Source organism: Hibiscus syriacus, unplaced genomic scaffold (assembly GCF_006381635.1).
Source record: "Hibiscus syriacus cultivar Baekdansim isolate YM2019G1 unplaced genomic scaffold, ASM638163v2 tig00005459_pilon, whole genome shotgun sequence".
Classification (NCBI taxonomy): Eukaryota; Viridiplantae; Streptophyta; class Magnoliopsida; order Malvales; family Malvaceae; genus Hibiscus; species Hibiscus syriacus.
The window spans coordinates 937093-953665 of NW_024062058.1; the positions used below are offsets into that span (position 1 = coordinate 937093).

The following is a 16573-nucleotide window of genomic DNA, read 5'->3' on the forward strand; positions in this document are numbered from 1 at the left end:
CTGTGTTTTCACATGCTACTTCTTAACTCTCATTTTACGTTAATTTCATTTTCGTTTTGATTATTTTTTTACGTACCAAGACAATGAAGCCTTTTTTTTCATGGTTCTTGTATGGTGGTGGTGTCAGGTGTGTGAATGGAAAACATTAATGATGTGAGTTCAGTTGAAGAACATGTCGAAATTACTGTCGGATTAGACCACGATTTCTCCAACGCGATAATTGTGGATTGAAAGTGGTATCGAAAATGAGATGTTCCTTCAGACAGCCGTTCTCAACGCACGTTTTGTGCATGCAAGCCGAGCAAGGGGTAAGATTTTATCAAACCATCATCACATATCAAATAATTAATCATACATCGATTCAACCATGTCACTATAAACACGCTGAAATTTGCATCATCTGCTATGCTGATTTGGTTTCTAGCTTGCCAAACCCAAACCCAGATTTAAAGTAAGATCTTATCAAGTTCCAGAGTGAGAATTTGGATCCTAAAAACCGCACCTTCACTGATTTTTTTGATCCTTCCCTCACAAATTCCATGTCCTTGCTGATGCTACTCTGTATGCTTTCCATTTCCGAGTCATCGAGCATAGGCAACGCAACAGCACCCTTCGATTCCAGATTCCTGATCCACCCTCGTAGCAAATAATTCACCACCTGCATGCATACCGCAACATAGTATAACAAGCATTAGAAAATTAATCTCCGAACCCGACGGTTTCGTTAACATTTGCAGTCATATTGTCTTTACAAACTTAAAAACAAGTTACAATACTACAGGATCCTAGTAAGACAAATTCGTAACCGATTTCTTATGTGCCAAAAGGAATGGTTGTCGGTGTAAGATGTGAAAAGCAAGCCTATCAGTGATAACATACCTCAGGAACTTCATCATGAGGGCAGTGACCGGCTGGGCTGATCTGATAGTACGGAACTTCGGGAACTTGCCTTTTCACCTGAAGACCCCAAACAGGCGTTACCCAGGGGTCTTCTTTTCCATACACGAGACAAATAGGCACACCGTTCATATGACACCTGAAAGTAAAAAAAAAAAAAAGCACGAAGTCGATAACTTAAAGCAGATAGGTATGTCTTCCTCATAGAAGGCATGGATTTGGCCATACAAGCTATTTCATACCACCCACCTCGATAAAGCCTCCTTGAAAGACAGCTCTCCTTGAGGAGCAAGCATAATTGAAGCAAACGATGCAGCAGCAGCAGGGTGTTGCGTTGTCTCGAGAATACAAGAAAAGACTTTGTCAACATTTATAGAATGATCTGCATAAACCTGTCTAAGTACGTCCGCAATACTTTCAGGATCACTTATTTTTTGCCAACTGAAATCAAATGGCGGAAAAAGAAGTTAAGAACGAGCAAGAAGAGATTTAAAGTAAAGAAAGCGAAGAAAACGATTGCACGATCACTTCATCTCTTTCCCGAGTAGAAACCGCAATACGGTAATTATTAGTATGTGACATTTATGTGTTTAAAAAAACACAACATTTCACGGTCATGGACTGTTAATTTACATGGTGAGAAGGCCATATCATGAAATAAGGAGGAAAAAGAACTTACACAAATTCTGTCAGCTTCCTAACGTTTTCCGGTAGAGGAAACATTCCTGACCACGAAAATATCCTCGCTAACCTCGGAGATTTTATTGGATTTGGAAAAAATCCCCAAAATGGAGTAGCATTAAGTAGTGTAACACCCTTCACTAATTCAGGATTGCGAGCTGCAATGTATAGAGCAACAAATCCTCCGAGCGAGTTCCCTACAATGTAAACTGGTTCCCCGATGACCTGCGAGAGAAAGAGCTTAGGTTTTTATCGATTCCGTTACATTTAATTTATCTGAAACTAACGAGTTATACGATTACAAAATCCTGAAGCCATGTTAGCTAGAGCACTAGATTAAAAACAATATTATGCAGGAATGATTAGCGACAGCACAAATTAAAACTACATTGAGATGAAACAAGTTTTCACATATGAACATGACTTCCCTAACATGAATAAACATGTATGCAAACGTGTGAATTAGAGTTGATATGTGATTGTACCTCTTCTACGAAATGTCGAACCTGATCCTGCCATAAATCTATCGAATAAACCAGACCGGTCGCCCATGGTTCAGCTTTATCCCCAAATCCCCACATCGAATCCTTCCCTTCAGTAATACCCTCCTCCTTAGAAGAGGAAGTGGGGTCTTCAAAAGGCAATGACATGCCTTGCCCGAGAAAGTCGATCGCCCAAACCCGATAATCACGACCTAGATCCTTCAATTGATTCTCGTAATGAAAAGAACCGACACCGAAACCGGGAAGGAAGAGCACCGGCGGGGAATTCGAATTTTCGGAACCCGATTTCTCATAATGCACATTGAATTTGGGTTTCCACTCCCAGAAACAACTGCTTATTCGAGCACCGCGTTCGCCGTTGGACTCGTCGGGCAGCCCCGGAATCAAAACCTTGGTCACCGGCTCCCCGGTTTTCGACATCCCCCCAACCTCGTCTTCACCACCAATCACATAACCATCATAATTCCCGCTCAAAACCTTTGAATCAACATTGTAAACCCCTTCAAGAGCCTCGAAAGGCCTCGAAGCTTTCCCGTTGTAAACATTCTTCGAAAAAAGCTGATCTTTATCGGATAATCCCAGTGAGCCACTTCTAGATAGAGCCCTAGTGCATAAAACTCTGTGCTTTCTACACAAAGGGGTCTTTAATTTCTGTCTACTTGAGCTTTTCTTTGCTAGTAATCTCCGATTCAAATTACAGCATGGGGGAGAATTGTATGAGATGGCTTGCATGGTTAGAAACTTGGCTCTGTGATTATTCCAAGAAAAAAGCTAACTTTACTATAAGAGAAATAACAATCAAAACAGTGATCTATAACCTAGGAGCTCAAAATCATTAAATAAATGGCAACAAAACAGAACCAAAAGCCAAGTTTTTCTGGGAATAATTTCCTCTTCAATAAAAAAAGAGAGCTTCCGAAGTTACTAACGAAACAGACGCAGCAAAAATATTTGTTTGTTCTTAAAATAATAATAAAAGGAAGAAGAGGCAAGTGTTTATACCTCTAACTCTGGAAGATAATTATCATTGGGCTTTGCAAGTGTGTTTAAAAAAAAGAGTAACAATCTTTTTCCAAGAAGAGAGGAGAAGCTATAAAGAAAATTCAGGAAATTAGGTTGCTTCAAAGCTTCTCCTTCTTAAAAAAACCCAATAAATATCAACTTCCAACGTTATATTTTCAAACTTCCATTCGCATTTAGATTTGTGTATTTTTCATGGATTTCAACCAGAATAATTAAAATTAAAGAAAGGTAGGATACATAATGGGCAAACTAGGCAAGTCTTGCACGTTTCAAACGTTGCGCTGTCCAAACTTGTGCCGTCTTGGCCCACTCTGAAAAGTAGGATGAACCGTGGTTCTTGTCTTGTCTCCACCAATAGATTTGGACTTTTGACGCCTCCGACGACCCTATGGCTCACCGGCATCTTGTCGGTGGTGGACGATGCGGTGCAGATACCGGCGACGACTATAAAGATTTCTATACTTTTTAATGAAATAATTTTGTGCAGCTACTTGGGGTATAAATTAACATATTATTCGATTAATTGTTCGTATAACGTTAGTTTGTTAAACTAAATAAACGAGTATGAATAAATTTTTTTATGTTCATTTAATAAACAAACGAACACGAACAGGTGTGTGTTTTGTTCGTTTATGTCGATGAACAAGCTCGTTTATGAGCTCATTTATCGACTCGTTTATTTATGTTCATGAACAAGTTCGTTTATCCAATTTTTATTTTCCCTTTTTTCACATTTTAAATATTGGCGATAGTAGTGACTAAATTGAACATATGATAAAAATTAAAAATTTAAACTGTGAATTTTAAAGAATTTAAACACTAATGACGTAATTGTGCCGTTTTTCTTTAGCATGAAAGGGTAAAACTAAAAATTGAATATATAAACAAACATGTTTGTGAACGTTAAATTAGCACGTTCACGAACATTAAGCGAACATGTTCGTAAACAATAAATAAATGAACATGAACACCTTCAAAAATAAATAAACGAGCAAGAAGACTATACTAAATATTTAAACAAACACGAATCGAACATGAACACGAAGTCCTTAAAAAAATTGACAAACAAACGCAAATCGAATACGAACACCTTAAAAAATAAACAAACAAACATGAATATAACTTTGTTTGTTTAAACTTGGTTCATAAATACCCCTAGCTACTTTAATCCATTTGAATGATCTATTTGACTTACTGTTATTGTGGGTATTCATTCTAAAATTTAACTATTACGAAGAACATAGACGAAATCAAAAAGAGTGGGTTAATGTTAAAGAGATTATTGAAACCCAATTTCGTATGGAAACAACAACATAGGCTTCTCTTTACTTCAATTCTCCTAATGTCTTAATTCTGCACTATTTAGTAATATGATCCATTGAATTACTAACCGGCTTGCCCAAAGTATGCTGGACAGCATTTGCTTGGCCCGAGCTAACCAGCATCGGCAAAATTGGCCCAATATTATAGGCGGATTAATTACTAAATTGCAGCTGGGAGAGGACCCTCCGTACATTTGGCAACAACTTCCATAATTCCATTTTCCCTACTGAATCAAGAGGAGCCCAACAGATAAACCCCAAACACTCTGTCTTCTCCCAACACTTGGAAAAAAGGACACACTATTCCATTTTTTTATTTCTTCATCCGGTCTCTTCCCATAAAACCCGCTCATGTCATAGCCATTCATACTAAGACTACGTACACTCTGTTTATACTTGCATAAAAACCAAAGGTTTTTTTCTCTTTTTTTAGTACATAATATATATTTATGCGTGTGTAAATTTTTTTTTGAAGTAAATGAGGTGCAAGGATCTTTTGACTGACCTTAGCAGCAGTGTCGGCGTCTGCGCCACTTGTCTCCGGCAGCGTCTTCTTGCGGTCCTCGCCGCCCAAGCTCAATTAGCACGCGCTGCCGAGAGTCTTCGGAAACCTGACGTACCGCCGCTGATTTTACCTCGGTCTGTTTCTCCTTACGTTAGTAGACGGAAATCTGAAGACGACGGTGCCGACTGGATCCACCACCAGCGGTTTTACAGCACTCCTCAGGTGGGGCCTACCCACGGCACCGGAGCCAGAGGCGATTTTGAAGCTGTCAGGTCTTACAAAAAGAAAAACAGGTTCTCGTTCCTTTCGGATCTTTTCAGATCGAGATCCGAGAAGTTTAATTCGGATCGTAGTGTTCATTATCATCGGGACTCGTCCGATGAACCGTCCTCATCAGAAATTTAATATTAAAGAATGGTTACCGAATATTAAAGAATGGTTTTAGTATTATTATAAAGATTTTAAATTGAATTAAAATTTAATATATTTATTCTCAATTTAGATACTTTTTTTAGTTTGATTATTTAGTTCTTTTTATCACTGTGATCTGAAATTTACATGGTATTTCAATTTATAATTAATTAAATTATGATTAAGTAATTAACACTATATTGTGGTGCATAACATTGGCAATATTTTATTATGTGAATGCCGTATTGTTAATTGTTAAAATACTACGCCATTATTAGATATTATTTTAAATTTTTTTTGAACATGAATAAAATTAAAAAACTTAAGAAAATGGAAAAAAGGTCCATTGATATATTAAGTATTGAACTAAATAAGAGTTTATATATAATAATATTTATTTCTTCGTATATTTTCATATGTAATATATATATATATATATAATTGAGAGATTTGACGTAAATCTAATAATCAATATATTAATTACAAAAAAAATTGTTGAGTTATTCGAATTTAAAAATATTTAAAACCTAATCGAATTTATAAGTCATTAATCAAAGTAATTCAATTCGAATAGAAAATAAAAATCAAGTTTTTAATTTGAACCGAACTTGCTCGCTCTTAATTATAGCATTCCATAACCCATGTTGTTGTGTAAATATTAGAAATTAAATAAAAGCGTAAATTACACAAATGATCCCTTAACTATAGGATACTACTTTATTAAGCCTTTTGACTATTAAAAGTTACAAAATGATCCTTTGACTATCGGATGACGCTTTGTTGAATCCTTTTGATTATTAAAAGTTATAAAACCGTCACCTAAGTATTCATTATTTTCCAAACTCGTCATTTTATGTTAAAAATTATCGACAATATGATCTGAATGTTAATATATTGTATGAGATGCAACAATCGTTTGAGATTCTGGGATCAAATTTATCATATCTCAGATAGTATATTAACGTCAAAATAGATTGTAGTCAATATTTTAACGAAAAATGATGAATATAAATAGTCATGTGACCATTTGTAACTTTTAATAATTGAAAAACTCAACAAAATAACAATTGGAGGAGTATATTGAAACTTTTGATAGTCGGAGGACTCAACAAAGTAACATCATATAGTTGAGGGATCATTTGTATATTTTATCCTAAATAAAAATGGTTTTGTGACTCAAAATAGAGATATAATAATAACTGAAGGACCAATCGTGTATTTTACAAACCATGGGATCGGCCGATACGCAACGGTTCGGATATTTTACCTAAGAGATGATCGTACAACTTTTTTTTCGCATCAGAAATACGAAGAAAGAGACTGAAAGACCTAATTCTCCCACACCGTCTCCGACCCTGCGAGAGCCGAGCGATCACCCCCAAACCAATCCGACAATGTTGCGTCAAGCATCGAGACTATTGGCCCGTCGGCCCATTTTAGCGGCGAGGACTCGAGCCTTCTCTACCGATCTGTCAGCGGCTGATCAGACAGCTGATGCCGCGTTCGCGGATGCGTGGAATAAAGTGATCCCCAATATGGACCCTCCCAAAACTCCTCTGTCTTTCATGCAGCCTCGTCCCCCTACTCCTTCCTCCATTCCTTCCAAGCTCACTGTCAATTTCGTCCTTCCTTATGCTTCTGAGTTGGCCACCAAAGAGGTAGATTTTTGGGTTTTGTTTTGGATTCTGTTTTCTGGGATTAGGAGTGCGGGAATGAATATTTTATGCTATTCTCTGATTAAAGGCGAAGGTCAAATCTTTATGTTAATGCATCTTTTCATCGGGTTACTGATTCTGAGGAAAAATTGAAATCCCTAGAAGACAGACAATTGTAGTATAGCACTGCCATTTAGAGTGTATTCATATTGCCTTTGTTGATTTTCATTTAGTTTTCAGAAACTGAGAATAGGATGTCTTCTAGGCTTTTATTAGCTGCGTCACTAAATCCCAAAAGAAACGTTTGAGATTTTTTTTCGTATCTGTTGTCTCTTGTTCTTGCTGGTTTCGCTACTGCTTTTCTATAAAGAAGATAATGATCATATCAGACTTAATTGATTGTGATATCGATAGAAATGGCACTTAGAAGTGCAGCGACATTGATAAGTCTGTTGTCCTCAAATCCTTGAGTAAACAAATAGAGAGTGAATGGTTTTCTTTTTGTTAGCATATGCTTTATTCTTTAACTCGTGCATTTCCACTCTTTTTCGTTAAGATATTTCTAGGTTTCCACTCATACATAGAACATTTGTGATTGGAAAGCCGGATTTGCTTTTAGTCAGATTGTTGCTGGTAATTCAGCGAAAACAGTAACAGATGAATTTCAGTTACTATTACTCTATGATAATGATAATGCCTATCCGTTGACATTTTCTGTTCGACTGTTCCTTATTATGCTATAAATATTTTATTTTCATAAGCATTTGCCTTGCTCTGAATTTTGTTCATTGAATGGAACCTTTCATAAATTGCACCAAAGACAATTGATTTCAGCTAATAAATATTGATCGGTTAGTGTGGGAAGTGCAATTCTAAAGGACTGCTCCTAACTACAAGAACAACTGCGTTTCTATCATTCATTTTTGTGCTAATGCTGATACTTGATCAACTTTGCTAATCCTTGCTGTGATTTGATTTCAGTATTCCGAACATTTTTCTTCCATTCCATCTTTATTCCGTTCAGTAGGTTCCAACACTACAACCCACCAGTGAATATTATTCTCAAAAAGTAAATCTGGTCATATCTAGCCCTTCTTTTAAACTTGAGTCACTCAAGCAACAAAATTTACTATTAATTTTCTTGTATAGATACTACCTTTTTGCGCATAGAATTAGGTGATTATTCTTATTGAAGTTTGAGCAATGGTGAAATAATGAATTAACAATTCAGTGTACTGCCCTTGACCCACGGGACCACTTGAGAGATAAATGGAAACAGAGAGTAAGAGAGAGAGGTATGAGGAATGGTGTTATTTATGTTCTACTCGTTTTTGGTTTTGGTGTGGGTTCGGCGGGAGATGATAAGTTGTTCCATTGAATTTTAAGCCAATGAAAATAGAAATAGAAATGCAGATCTTCATGGTGCCTTTGCCATAAGCTTGGTCTAGAAAAACAGTGAATATTTGAAGGAAAGTAATGGGCTAATGGCAAAACTCATAGACAAACTCTTGCAAATTATCTGGATTCTTGCCTAATAAATTATCGGTTTCCCAGATTGACATGGTTATAGTACCAGCCACAACTGGGCAGATGGGTGTTCTTCCGGGACATGTAGCAACAATTGCAGAACTGAAACCCGGTGTTTTATCAGTGCACGAAGGAAATGAAGTGACAAAGTATTTCGTCAGTAGTGGTTTTGTTTTCATCCATGCCAACTCCTTTGCTGATATAATAGCTGTGGAGGCCGTGCCACTTGATCGACTTGATGCAAATCTTGTTCAGAAAGGGCTGGCAGAGTTCACCTCGAAGCTGAGCTCTGCCACAACCGACTTGGAGAAAGCTGAAACCCAAATTGGAGTTGATGTGCATAGTGCACTCAACTCTGCCCTCACAGGCTAGTGTCATATGCCACTACGTTTGTTGATTAGTTGTTTGTCCGATTTCTCTTCCTTAAACCTGCACCATTGATGCATAGATTTATCTCATGGTTCCAGATATTGTTCTCAGTATGTTGTTCTTTCCTTCTATTTCTATGTTTGCACGTTTACCCAATATGAAATAATCTTCAATGGGTTTCACCAGGTTTGCAGTGGCGGAAACAACTGATTCATGAATGTTAGATGTTTTATATATAATGCAAAATTCCACGGTTTAAATGGCAAATAGATAATGCAGTGTAGTTAAAATTAGGGTATTATAGTACACAAATGTTCACCTTACTATAAGATGTTTTGTTGAGTTTCATGACGTTTAAAAGTTATAAAATAGTCATTAGAGTATTCATATGTTTTAAGCTCGTCATTTTTTCATTAAAAATTGTAATTTTTTGAGTTAGATGTCAACCTGTTGACTGAGATATGGTAGAATTTGATCTCAGAATCTCAAAAATAATATTCAACTCAAATGGTTTTGTGATCATATTTTATCATGTTGCAGTCAGCAGGTTAACGTCCAATTTAAACGATCATTAATTTTTTAATGTAAAATGATGAGTTTGTAACATATGAATAATTGGATGGCTATTCCGTAACTTTTAATAGTCGAGGGATTCAACAAAGTAACATGCTATAGTTGATAGATCATTATATAATTTTTAATAGTAAAAGGATTTAATTAAACAATGCATTTGTGGTCAAGGGATCATTTGTGTATTTTACTCTTAAAATTATTGGTATTGCATGTCGTGTACTTGCCAAGGATTTACGGTATGTTTGTTCCATCCTTAGGACTATCCCTTACAACCAAAATATTGGCCTTTTTTTCCTTCTTTTTGCACTTTAAAATATCTAACTCCCTTACTACTAATCTACTACTACTAATTATCGTGACCTATTCAAAATGGGACAAGGGTTAAAATTGCACATACTTTTGGTTCTAGTGGAATATGAGATCTTTTATATTTTGATTTAATTTAATTTTCATAAAGCACTACCAATATTATATTATATTATTTAACGTAAAAATAAATTATTTATTTTCAAATATATTTGTAATTGAATAATTAAAAGACTCATTTATACAGTTGAATAATATATATATATATATAATTGCTCCAAATTAATTAGTATGAAACATGTCATCACTTTAGTGGTCCATGTCAACAAACATTTCAAAATTAATAACAGTGGTGGTGCCGTGTGTTACATTGATCAATTTGAAAAACTATATATTTTAAAAAGATAAAATGGTATTTGAGGTTCTTGTGCTTTTTTTAAAAAATTAATGTGACTCTTGAATTATTTTTGCACAAAATGTTAAACAATCTTAATCTCTAATAAGATGTTATACCCCTTAAAAGAGAATATGGATCAAACATGAATTAAAATCTTAAACAATCTTCTAATCATAAATTTTGTCCGGGCTTAATACTTAGACCCATATATATTACACAACCCAAAATCAAAAGGAAACCTTGCTCATTTGTTTTTTAATTTTTTTCAAAAAAATAGAAGAAAAAAAATTAACAAGGGTTCTTCTATTAGGAGGACTCTTCCACCACCTCATCTTTTAAACTAACAACAACCTTATCCCATGAAATCTAATATCCCACTACAATTCAACTTTCCCAATAGTCCAATAAAATTTGGACTCTCACCGTCAGCTCTCATACATCTCTATTTAAACTCATTTTCACACCTTGTAAAAAGGATAAAAAATTGGGATGAAAAATTAGAGATGTCTAAGGAAAGGCAGCCTAATACAAGACTAAGAAAATGCACTATCGAAAATGTTAATATTTTTTTTAACATTTCCAGTAGAGCGCTACCTAAAATGTTATTTTTTCTATCGAAAATATTAATATCGGATATTACCTAAAATATTATTTTTTCTACTATAAATGTTAATATCGGAAAGATTCCATTTTAGGTAGCGAAATTAAATTTTCAATAGAAAAAAAAATATTTACAGTAGCAAATGTTGTACAAATCTTTGAGAAGAGGAATATGCGAAAAGAGAACGAAAAAAGCTCCGTGAATTAAGAGAAGTAAAAAGCCAAAACATCAAAATGACAAGCGAACCTTCAAATCTCAGGCGAACTAATGTTCAACGACGAATTTCCAGTCTAGGAGAAGGTAATACTCGTGGCTTTAATCGCTCGATTAGTTTAGTCAAGATCTTTGTTCCGATCTGACATTTGAATGATGATATCGATCAAATCGACTATGCCTTCAATTACATGATTGTTTCTTTAATGCTTTCAATTTGATTTTGAAACGCGTGGCTTAATGATTTACTTCCTTGCTTATCCGACTGGAGTTTAACATGGCTACTGTGCATAATTGGTCATCAAATTTCAATGACTTTGTTAAAGATTACTTTTGATTAGTTGAATTATACTCGGTACGTACTTTGTAATTTTGACTTCCATAGTTGATTTGCATGGAATAGAAGCTACCATTAATGGCTTTGGAATTTCACGTTTTGACCCTTATTTTGAGTATAAGGGGATGTTTATTTGACTCTTAATGGAACTATTCAGCTCTGAATATTGAACCGTTTAGCATTCAACGCGTTTGTTTCACACCTCTGAATGATTCAGTGCTGATTGATTCAATAAAGCAGTGTTGAATGGTTCAGCACAGAAGTACATTCTTAATCATTCAGAGCCAGTTATCAAACAACATGTCACATTCAGAGCCAAACCATTCAGAGCTTCTGAATTATTCAGTATTTGAATCATTCAGCGCTTAATTATTATGAAGTAAACAAACAATCTCTAAGTTTTTAATTTGAAATTAAAGCATAAATCGATTCAATTTGGTGTAATTGGCATGTATCTTTTAATTAGGGTTTTGATTACCATGATCGACCAGTTTTTTTAAAATTATTTATTGATGGATAATTGGATTTAAGTTAAATAATTAGTGTCATTAAACTCACATTATTTATTAATTGGTTTTAATTGTCCTTTGTTTTGATGCCTAGACACTATCATTAATTATCCTTATTCATAATTAGAGTCTAGGGAAATAATTTGGTGATTCAATAATTATCTTTTTTTGGCCTTAATTAAGAATTTGAATAATAATTTTGATGCATATTGTTGAAATTGGGTATGTGTGATTTTCGTGCTTGATCATTTTAAAAAATACATTCCATGAAAATTGAGGCAATGTTATTTTGTTAAGTCGGCTAAAAAAAGGTTGTGTCCTAAGTGGCTGAATTGTGACCTTTTAGTTGTATATAACAAGGTGACATCCTCTTTAAATGATGTGAACCTCTTTTTCAAATGGGTGCAAACATAAATTGTTGATTCCAAACGAGATTCACTATATTTCTTTAAAAAATACATTCATATGTGAGGTTAAAATTAGGCTAAATTTGTAGTCACAATTCTTTTAAAAATTAACATCGTGTATTTTTAAAAGGTACAAATTTTTGGACGTCGTAGGGTGCTTTAACCTTTCCCACACGTAATTGACCCCCAACTCTTTTTTATCTAGTTTTAAACTCAGACCCAATTAAAAGGTACTCAAGTCATACCTAACCCAAAACCATTGATGGCGGCTCCCGTTTTCAACCAAAAATGGTTTCGACAAATCTGACTAACAAAACAACTCAAGTGTACAACGTGTTGGACATGTACTCTTAAAATGGAAATCTAAACCGTATAACATTAAAATTACTCAAATGTCACAAAATTTGAGAAATCGAGCATAATGACTTCACCAATATGTTTTATGCATTCACTTTTTAACTGGAAAGCCAGTTCCAGAATTGGGACAAAGCAACTAAAAGTTGAAGACATAGAGAAACGTGGATTTATTAATCATAGCTAGGAAATGTGATGGGATAACCCAGGAAGTTCTTGCTCAACCAATATGTTTTCAGAATACAAATGAAATCCAAACCCTTATCTAGAGATACAAACACATTCAATTAACGAACAGCGCAATATAAACGTTTATAGAAAAAGAAAATCAAAGGACGAAAGGTTTAGTATACACATCAAACGGCTGACATGCTGTCAGTTGGGGCTCCTGTTGACAGAAAAAAATACAAAAAAAGGTCAGAAACTACCAACAAATATTATCTTCATTTTAGCTTTTTCACCTGTCCCTGGAAGCCAATTTTTGTTTCACTGTAATATTCCAGGTTTGAAAACTCAAACAAGCCTTCTCACAATGCCAAATTCCAAATTCTAAAATGAACTTAGCTTAAGACTTGATATTATAAAACAGTACAGGTGCCATCGGATCAAAGTATCGGTTGTTTTAACGACAAAGATTTTACCAAAGTTAGTTCCAAACAACGTTAATTGGCAGGATATATGGCATGTTTGAGATGCTCTACTATACAATCAAAGCACTTTGTATTATAGGAATGGAAAATAAACAGACAAGTCAGAGAAGCAGAAAGGTTTTCATTACTTAAATTAAACATCAAAATATTACCTGCTTCAGCCCACCACCAAGTCCGGTAGTACTACCTCCTGTCAAAAGCATGGTGACGAGGGATGTAACAGCACCACCAACAAGGTCGCCACCACCGCCGCCCACACTTCGAATAGCATTGCGCATTGCAGTGAGAATGCTCCCATATGTAGCCCCATGCCCCCGCTCGAAGGCTTGGATGAAGCAGAATGTCATGGCACCAGTTGATGTAATCTTTGATAGAGCCTGCTCTCCAAAGCATTGCAACATTTTTTTTAGTTTTGAAGTCTAAAATGTCATCGGAACTAAAGTTTCTAGACATGCAATCAGTTTTCAGGAATCTTACAGATGTATCAGCAGAGGTTTGATCATCATCACAACCACTGAAGGAGATTACTTCACCACCACTTGTTCCCTTCCATAAACCTGATGCAGGACGATGATCCTCCCATACATACTGTCCAACCCTAGATCAAACAAGGCATCAACTTCAAGTCTTCAAATTAAGAATATAAAACAGCATAATTAACCATAAACTAAAATGCCAAAGGGTATGAAAAGTCTGGTCAACCCTAAACCATAAATAGGTCCTTTCGAGCACCTTTTCCCTTCAGCTAACATGCATAACATGAAACACACTTTTCTTCCTGACATGCAAACTAAATTTATTCTCTATGGAATAGGTATTCTGTTTCTAACAAAATAAGTAGGGAATCTCAATTAAAAAGTTAATGGTACGTAAGTATGTTCGGAAGCAGCAAACCTGTTCATTCTGCAAAGGAATGGTAAATCCAATACAGTTCCACTATGGCAAGCATCAATGATCGCATGAAGCTTAACCCCCTGAGTTAGTGGTCGAACAATTGTTGCATTTATCTCATCATCAACAATCATCCCTTGAGTTTCGAAATCCAAAGGGCAAAGGGTCTCATCATAGCCGTCAACTTCATCACCATTGTAATTCCGTTGCCGGGAACCATGACCAGAGTAGTGAAACACCAGAGAATCACCAGGTTGACATCCTTGAACTAGCCAATATAAAGCCATCCTCATATTATGCTTAGTTGGAAGCCTGTAGGGATCAGTTTCTTCTTCTGCGTAAGGAAAAAAAAAAGGTTAACACTTTTAATAATTTAACTCTAATACAGAATTAAGAAATCTCGAGTAAGATTCACATTAACAATTAAGAAAAGTTGAGTCAAAACCATAAAATAAATGCATTAAACAGAAACGAAAGATTCTCTGAGGTAGCTATCACCTTAATGGTCAAAATTCGATCTTTAAACCTTAGAATTTACTGCCTATTCAGATATTGCTCAATAGAATTGATTCCAGTTCAAAGATGCGAAATCTAATGATAAATAAAGAAAAAAATTACCGGTGAGCATGAGAATGGAAGATTCGGGAAACTTAAACCTATTGACAAGAAGGTAACGCATGCACTTTGCGTCGTTAACGCAACCCTTGAGCTCGTGCCTTGAATATCTATACGATATCCCACAGATCACCGCCCTTTTCCGACCGTTCGCGTGGGGAGGGGCACCTGGAGGCGCGTGGTTGTAGGGGGAAGGAGGGGAAGAAGAAGGCAGAGGAGGAGCGTGGGCGGAAGTAGCAGGTTGCTGAGAGGGAGGAGGGACGGATCGGGGGTCGGCGATGTTGGTAACGGCTTTGCAGATGGCGCAACGTATGGATCGGGCGCCGTGCGGGAGCTGTAAAGGGGTGCGGCATCCGGAACAGTCGACCAGCATCGGCGGAGGGTAATTGTGGTACATGCCTGGTCCTGGCGGCGGATACAATCCTCAAAATCACAAGGCAAATTCTAAAAATCACTTCCAAATTTGGGGAAAAAGGATGAATTTATAAAGAAGAAGAGATCAGCGTTGATTGGAAGAGGGGAATAGAATAAAAGAAGAGCGTATGTATATTTTGTTGAAAAAATAAAAATTAAAATTAAAATCGCGTTTTCGATGATTCATATTGACTTTCGTTATTTCGGGTGTCGTGCCTTCATTCAACCTTTCTAAAAATTATTTAGTTTCCTTTCGACATTTTATTGGAATATTCTCTCTTCTTCTTCTTTTTAAATATAATAGTTAATTTCAATTTTTAAAATTTTAGAGGTGGATTTGAATTTATAATATTTTTAAATTTTAAAAAAATAAAATATTTTTAGTAAAAAATAAAAAATTTTTAAAATTAATATTTTTTTTGTAAAATATGTAAATAATAATTTAATTAAAAGATGACTTTTGTTAACTCTTTAAATTATAAATAAATATACATTATTTATTTAATGTAAAAAATAATAAATTAATAATTTTATTATAAAATTTGAATTTTATAATTTATGTACACCATATGATAATTAATAAAACTAACATAATAATATTTATCACTTTAGCGTTACACTTTATTTTAATTCTAAAAATTAACATTTTATTTTGTTGTATAACCATCAATATTCAATTCGTTAAGGCTTATATAATAAATAAGTACATAAAATGTATTATCTTTTTTATTTAAGTACCTAAAATATTTTTTGTCAAAATAGATACTTAAAGTATTCAATTTTTTATCCAAGTACTTAAAGTATTCTTTAATTAATGTCACGTGTAAATTTTTTTTAGAACTTAAATGAAAAGGTTTGGATAGTTTAGGTACATATCTTGACATAAAATACTTTAGGTACCTATTTTGACTAAAAACATAACTTTTAAATATTTATTTTTATCAGAAAATACTTTAAGTACTTATATAAAAAATTAAAATACTTTAGGTACTTATTTGTGATATAAGTCATTTATTAATTAATTAATCTGAATTAGATATTGCAAAGACTATGACGATCTTTCAAACTCAATTTACTTCATTTGTAAACGATAGAATCTAAACCCCTAAACATGCTTAAAATATATAATGTCTCATCTCACTAAACCAATTGATTGTCGGTAAATAATGTTTTTTTTAAATTGTTGGATTATTTGCATATTTCACTAGTCATTTCTTCTCTTTCGACTTTCGATTTCTATTTTCCAGATTTTTTTTTTGTAGTTTATCTTTCAACTTCTAACGGCCGAGGCTAAACACTAAGATGATTAAGCTAATGTGAATACAAAGTAGTATATGTTTTAAATACAATACCAAACATTTGATAATGAACGCTCAATTACCCTCTATAGACGTTGGTGCTCGAACTCGTGAC

At 34.7% G+C, this 16573-nt stretch overlaps 4 protein-coding genes across 4 annotated transcripts; 2 read left to right on the forward strand and 2 right to left on the reverse strand.

Moving 5' to 3' along the window:
• Positions 1-335: 335 nt before the first annotated feature.
• Positions 336-3195, reverse strand: LOC120199558 (pheophytinase, chloroplastic-like). The gene is made up of 6 exons (XM_039200596.1): positions 3084-3195; positions 2064-2829; positions 1577-1803; positions 1147-1338; positions 880-1036; positions 336-658 (listed from the first exon to the last, which is right to left on the reverse strand). Exons 2-6 carry the CDS (start codon positions 2811-2813, stop codon positions 404-406), a joined length of 1581 nt encoding a protein of 526 aa, XP_039056527.1. The 5' UTR covers positions 2814-2829; positions 3084-3195; the 3' UTR covers positions 336-403.
• Positions 3196-4814: 1619 nt separating this feature from the next.
• On the forward strand, positions 4815-5336 carry LOC120199437. The gene has a single exon (XM_039200515.1). The coding sequence runs from the start codon at positions 4905-4907 to the stop codon at positions 5334-5336; it is 432 nt and encodes a 143-aa protein (XP_039056446.1). The 5' UTR covers positions 4815-4904.
• A 1300-nt stretch (positions 5337-6636) lies between these two features.
• LOC120199562 (ATP synthase subunit delta', mitochondrial-like) lies at positions 6637-9003 on the forward strand. The gene is made up of 2 exons (XM_039200600.1): positions 6637-7000; positions 8552-9003. Exons 1-2 carry the CDS (start codon positions 6737-6739, stop codon positions 8894-8896), a joined length of 609 nt encoding a protein of 202 aa, XP_039056531.1. The 5' UTR covers positions 6637-6736; the 3' UTR covers positions 8897-9003.
• Positions 9004-12736: 3733 nt separating this feature from the next.
• Positions 12737-15264, reverse strand: LOC120199560 (metacaspase-1-like). The gene is made up of 5 exons (XM_039200598.1): positions 14750-15264; positions 14135-14465; positions 13718-13838; positions 13393-13617; positions 12737-12978 (listed from the first exon to the last, which is right to left on the reverse strand). The coding sequence occupies exons 1-5, from the start codon at positions 15141-15143 to the stop codon at positions 12919-12921; spliced, it is 1131 nt and encodes a 376-aa protein (XP_039056529.1). The 5' UTR covers positions 15144-15264; the 3' UTR covers positions 12737-12918.
• Between the last annotated feature and the right edge of the window lie 1309 nt (positions 15265-16573).